At 38.4% G+C, this 6,638-nt stretch overlaps 1 protein-coding gene across 1 annotated transcript in view; it reads right to left on the reverse strand.

Moving 5' to 3' along the window:
- msh6 (mutS homolog 6 (E. coli)) overlaps positions 1 to 3,446 on the reverse strand; it is a 16,733-nt gene extending 13,287 nt beyond the window's left edge. The window contains exons 1-3 of the mRNA XM_038280134.1: positions 3,040 to 3,446; positions 884 to 1,086; positions 597 to 769 (exon numbers count right to left, since the gene is read on the reverse strand). Coding sequence (XP_038136062.1) covers positions 597 to 769; positions 884 to 1,086; positions 3,040 to 3,302 — 639 coding nt within the window. The 5' untranslated portion in view covers positions 3,303 to 3,446. The remainder of the gene's footprint in view (positions 1 to 596; positions 770 to 883; positions 1,087 to 3,039) is intronic.
- Positions 3,447 to 6,638: the final 3,192 nt, after the last annotated feature.

The following is a 6,638-nucleotide window of genomic DNA, read 5'->3' on the forward strand; positions in this document are numbered from 1 at the left end:
CCACACTAGCATATGGTCTCACTAGGGGTCTGAGGACCTCATCAACAATTTCTACCCGTTGTCTATTCCATCTGCACAACAGAACCGAAACTGATTGTCAATCAGTGCTGCTTCCTAAATGGAGAGTTGGATTTCACAGGAGTTTAATCAAAGTTATATTCCCTTTATTTTTTTGAGAAGTGTATAATGAGATCATGTTCAATTTTTTCAATCACTTTAAACCAGCAACACATGGGTGAAACTCGGATGCTGTTGGATTTGTGGCTCAAGGCTAAAAGCTTCCACTCAAAAGACAACCAGTTTAAAGGTTTCTGATAGTAGGGAGGTAAATTATCAGCTTAAACCATGACAAAACGTTTGAAATATCCCCCCCCCCCCCCCCCCCCCCCGAAACTAAAAATTGACTTTTATCTAGATATTAGGAGTTCACTTTATAGGGACACAAAAAAACCTGCAATTTTGTTTTAAAAGTACATCAACTAGCCCCTACCTTTTTATAGCTTGTGTACAAATAGTATAAATAGTTATAATACATATTTAAAAGCCCATAACCAAAGTGCCCTGCACAATGTTTGGGAGCAGCTATATATGTTCACCTCCATTTCTTCTTCATCCTCTTCCTCATCAGATGGATCTGTGCAGAGCGGCATCTTCAATCTTTTTTCAGGACTGTCGAACATAAATTGATCAGCAAGCTCCATGGCGCGACGAATCACAGGCTTGCTACTGAAGAACACCCCCCCAGGTTTAACGTCGCTGCTGTCGGACCCTTTGGACCACACAGTGACAACAGATGTTACTCACAGGATGACTCAGAGAAAACTATTACGTCATCGGAAAAAAATAATAGTAATAAAAATAATAGCTGTTAGCAGTAGCCTACCTTGGTACTCTCGAATGTATTTGGTGCTAACCCATCCTCTGGTTGGAGGTTCATCAAAGAAATGAACGTGTATGCGCTGAGCTCGACCCCGGCCCCTCATTTGCTGGCCAGTCAGGGGTTGAGGAACCACCATGCATGGCCACCAGGGGTGTCCTTCCAGTTTGGCCCACACTAGGGCTCCAGCAGCAAACGGGCATTTTAGGCTGCCGAAGAGAAAGATGAGGAATCACAGAACAAGTAACATTTATCCTGCATACAGATCAAGTCAAGTCAAGTCAGCTTTTATTGTCATTTTCGACATATGTACAAGACATACAAGGGAAATGAAATTACGTTTACTCTGGTCAAACATTTACATTAGAGATAAAACAATTAATCAAATTAATGGATTACTAAAATAATTATCAACTAAGTAATTGAATTATCAGTAACTGGTGCATACGCACCATAAAACTATTTTTTAAAGAAAACACAGAGCAATAATTAAAGACAAAACTGAAAAAATATATATATTGCAATTTCATGAAAGAAACAATTTTGTCAGTAAAAATGCCCTACCAGAGCTCCTCAAGTAGCATTTTCCAGCATAGTTTTCTCACTCGTTCTAGCTATTCTAAACGCATTAAAAATGTGTGTCAAATGTTTTCCTTTTCTTAAATTCAAAAATTGTTCATTGAGGCATCAATGAAAAAAAATAAAATCAAGAAATAATTGCTGGATAAATCAATTTCAAGAATAATTGATAGCAGCAGCTTTCATTTTCATGCAGTCATTATTTGCATCGGTTTTTATAATACCTTTTTTTTTTAATATAATTCAAGAGTTTTTATCCCTGTTTAAAGGATTATGATGTTTTAATAAAGAATCAACAGCAGAGGTTTTATTTATTGTGGATTAGCCATCCGGGCTTATATGTACAACTACACATGTCATTTGGCATGTTGTAAAAATCAAATATTATAACCATGCTGCACCCAGATGTTTGTTTTAATGACACTAACAGTAGGATGCTACCACCAACATGTTAACAACTGGACAGTGTTCTTTGGTCTCTAAGCACATCTTGACATGGCTAAACACCTTAATCCTGTCATCTTTAGAGACAAAAACTTTTCACTGGAAGATGTTTGAAGGCCACGAAAAGAAAAAAGAAGAAAAGCGGCTGTAACTGTGCAGATTATGAGCAAAAAGAGCCACTTTTACCCCTTTCACATTGGCCAAAAAAATAAAAAATTTAAACCCAGGAACAATCAGTTTTTAGGCCCTGTTCACATTTCAGCCTGAAGTGACTCAAATCCGATTTTTTAGCCCATATGCGACCTGGATCTGATATGTTCCTGGCTGTCTGAACAACACAGATCCGACTTTTTCCAATGCGACACAGGCCTCTTGGCTATGTGGTCCTGAATCAGATACGAATCTGATCTTTGCAAATGCGACCTGTGTGTGAACACCATAAATAACAGACAAAGGTCACTATTCTGGGTCTTGTTATGAAGAAGCGGCTAGAAAAACACCAGCCATGGCAGACAATGATGCAGAGGGCAGTATTTATGTTTAACCATCTTGAAAAGATTGTTCCAATCTGAGATAAGGAGCTATACGGGTACCCACAATCCTTTGCATGACAGGTACAGCCCACCTCATGGAGTTAAATAAGAATACTTTCTCTCTTCAATGTACTTATTGTGACCCCTGCTAATGTACACCTTTATTACAGATGATCGGCTAACAGAGGTGGTTAGAAAATATGAATAAACTACAATAATTTGTATTATTTGAATTCAACTTTGTCAATTATCTGGCCCTTCAAAGCATCAAATACAGCTTTAGATTGTTAACAGTTTACAAAATAAACAATAAGGACTTATTTGATACTTTAATGTGAGTTTTGCATAATCTTGAAAAAGCTGCAGCTGGATGTTGACACTAAGACACCATAAACTAAAAAGCTTTATTTTATTTTTAGACCAAACGTTGAGGTAATGATGTTTTGCAGGGCTGCTAGCTTACCATGCTATGGAAACATGTTGATTAACTTGTCTTGTAATGTTTTTTCTACAATGCCAATTAATCTACATGTAAAAATGTTTCAAAGTTTTGGTCTGAGGGTGTTAAGAGTGTCACCAGGATTCCAGGGTAAAATGAAAACCTACCTCTCCTCCGGTTTAGCGGCCTTGTCTCCGAACAGTTTCTTAAATCCTCCGCTTGCCGACTTGGAGCCACTGTTCTGTTTCACTCTGCTGTTTCTGCTCGGCTGCTGCTGCTGCTGGTTCTGATTCTGTCTGGCTTCTTCTTTAGGAGAAGAGTTGGACTTCTCCACGGAGTCCGCCTCGGCCGGGGAAGGCGTCGGCTTTGCCTTAGAGACCGGTGGTGGAGACTTGGTGAAAAAGTTGAAGAGTGAACTTTGCTTCGCCATGTTCTCACGTTTGAATTCCGCCTTAGCTGCTTTCCTGATATATTTCGAAAGGAATAGTCCCCCCTAATCCAGCCCTCACTACCTAGCATACAGCTAAAGCTCTGCAGCTCGACAGCAGGCAACTCGCGCGAAACAAACACACGAGGCGAGGTGGGCGGGACCACAACAGCTCTCGACCAATGACAATTCACAACACTCTAAGGTGGGAATCACGAGTTCTTAACACGACTTCGCCTATTGGTCAGTGTTGGCGCGAACAGAGCAGAGGACTTTTGACAAATCTACTGATATCATCAATACAAAGTGTGAAAGGAGATAGCAGGACACTTTCCTGAGATATAACAACTTAAATGTGATATTCAACCAGTGATGGGGCTAACGGCGTTGAAAGTAACGGCGTTACTAACGCCGTTACCTTGTTTTAGCAACGAGTAATCTAACTAATTACTTTGACTGTAACTATAACGCAGTTACCATTGCAGAAACCCCGTTACTGCGCGTTACTCAGGTCGCACAATGAACCTTTTTTCATGATAGGACTCGTGCGCAGCTGCGTGAAGCTGACACCCCACCCACGTCAAAAAACTGCAAATAGACTGAATGGTTAGTGCAACGTTAGCGCAGATTTGTGCTGAAAAAAATATTGTTTGTGCTACTTTTGTTTAAGAGATATTAAAGATTATTTTTAGGTCATCCAGAGGTGCGCGCCTTGTCATGAGAGAGGGGAGGATGAGAATGGCTGATGAATAGTGAGATTCCGTCTGTCAGTTGGGTAGGCGGGTGTCTCCGCTGGTGGGTGTTAACGTACAGCACACACAGAGAGATGGAGAGTGAGGATGACTCCAGCAGCAAAACAGCGTTTTCCTGATAGAAATATCGGTGTTAGGTCGAGCTGCGTTTCCCCATCACATACGGTTTCCTCTGCATCTCCGCACAGCGCAGGCGGCACGATTCACCGCACACGCGACATGAAACGCGCATGCTCGCTAAAGGCGCGCAACAGTCGCCCTGTGCTCGCGCCACAGGAGAACTATGGAGAGCGTGAACGATCAAATGATAGCCTATATGGAGAAAGGGAGAAATCTGGATGGATGGATGGATGGATGGATGGATGGATGGATGGATGGATGGATGGATGGATGGACGGACGGATGGATGGATACTCTGCCTTCTCAACCTACTGTATTTTTTATTTTAAACATTATTTGATGGCCTTTGTGGCAGCCGGCAGGGATGGAGATCCATATTTTATGTCACACACAGAGTATAGATTTAGATAGATAGATAGATAGATAGATAGATAGATAGATAGATAGATAGATAGATAGATAGATAGATAGATAGATAGATAGATATTGCAGTACACAGGATTTCAGAATTAGACATCCACAGTTATTAATTTCATATACTCACCAGATCTGAATGCCCTGTTAAAAAACTTCACATGGCGTTCCCCCCTGATGTCATTTACGTTGAGTTGCAATAAATGCAAAACTCTCTGCAGGTTCTTGTCTTTGTCGTTCGCTCTATTCAGCTGGCTTTGGAAACACACGGCAAGAAGGTGGGGGCCGGGTGGTGAGGGTTACGGGGGCGAGAAACGCAAAAGTAACGCAATAGTTACTTTTACTAGTAACTAGTTACTTTTATTGTGGAGTAACTCAGTTAGTAACTCAGTTACTTTTTGGGAGAAGTAACTAGTAACTATAACTAATTACTTTTTCAAAGTAACGTGCCCAACACTGTATTCAACCAGCGTCAATTTTGACAAAATGTCAAATGAGTACTAGGGTTATTTACTTATTATTTTTTTTTTTTATATTTGCAAATTTAGTTAAATACTTCTCTCCCAGTGTTGTCTAATTTCAGTCTGGATAGTTTTAATCCATAATCCAACTGTTTGTACTCAGCAAGGGCCTTGCTTAATATATATATATATATATATATATATATATATATATATATATATATATATATATATATATATATATATATATATATATATATATATATATACATATACAGATTACAATTAGTCGGATTAATAGTGATTAATTGATTATTGAAATAGTGGTTAACTAATTTAGTAATTGATCAATCGTTAACTGAATTATAGAGACTCTAAAACGCCTTGGGCTGACAAAAAAAAAAAATCAAGAAATAATTGCTGGATAAATCAATTTCTAGAATAACTGATATCAGCAGCAGCCTTCATTTTCATGCAGTCATTATTTGCATTGATTTCTATAATACTTTTTTTTTTTATAATTCAACTGTTTTTATACCTGTTTAAACGATTATGATGTTTTAATAAAGAATCACTAGTAGAGGTTTTATTCATTGTGGATAAGCCATCCGGGCTTATATTTACAACTACACATGTTGCACCCAGATGTTTGTTTTAATGACACCAACAGTAGGATGCTACCACCAACATGTTGACGGACAGTGTTCCTTGGTCTCAAAGCACATCTTGTCATGGATAATCTCTGTCATCTTTAGAAAGATTTCAGTCAGCAAGTGCCATGCTTAGACTTAGACCATGCTTAGACTATATATATATATATATATATATATATATATATATATATATATATATATATATATATATATATATATATATATATATATATATATATATATATATATATGCATAAAAGGTCAGGATTGACTGAGTCAATCAAATTTTTTCTAGGAATACTCTTTTTTTTTTTTAAATCAACCCATCTTTTGCCCACTTGTAATACATAGCAACCCCACGGTATGATCCAGCAGCCATCATGTTTCATCTGGGACGATATGTGCAGCATTACATTCCCTGCACACAGGGCCGGTTCTAGCCCTGTGGTTGCCCTAGGCGAGATTGAGTTTTGCGCCCCCCCCTCACTTTTGCCGTGCGAAATACCAGTACTGTTTTCAGCATCTGTTTAGTGCTTCATTGAGTTGTGTTTACAGTTCCACAAAGAGTGCTGTGCGGTGAATTGTGCCTACAGTTGTGCAAAGTGTGTGTTACAAAATTGCAAATTGAGTGCAAAGCAGTGTTTGTTCTTTTAGTTTTGTGAACTCAGTGAGTGGATTTGCTATAAGTATTAATAGTTTTAGAAATTGTGCTATAAGAATCAAGGTTGTGTTTAAGCATTCAGAAAAAACTGTAACTTAGCATGGAGTGATGCATAGACAAATACCAGAATAGGTTTCAGTACCTTTTCTTTTTTATTATTTTAAATAATTTATTACACACTCAAAGTTAGGACTGTGCAAAAACACTTTTAACCATCTGTAAGGACACTTAGGTAAAGTATAACTAAAAAACTGGATTGAATCATTGAATGAATTTAT

This window comes from Cyprinodon tularosa, unplaced genomic scaffold (genome assembly GCF_016077235.1).
Source record: "Cyprinodon tularosa strain WSP-4 unplaced genomic scaffold, ASM1607723v1 ctg157, whole genome shotgun sequence".
Taxonomy (NCBI): Eukaryota; Metazoa; Chordata; class Actinopteri; order Cyprinodontiformes; family Cyprinodontidae; genus Cyprinodon; species Cyprinodon tularosa.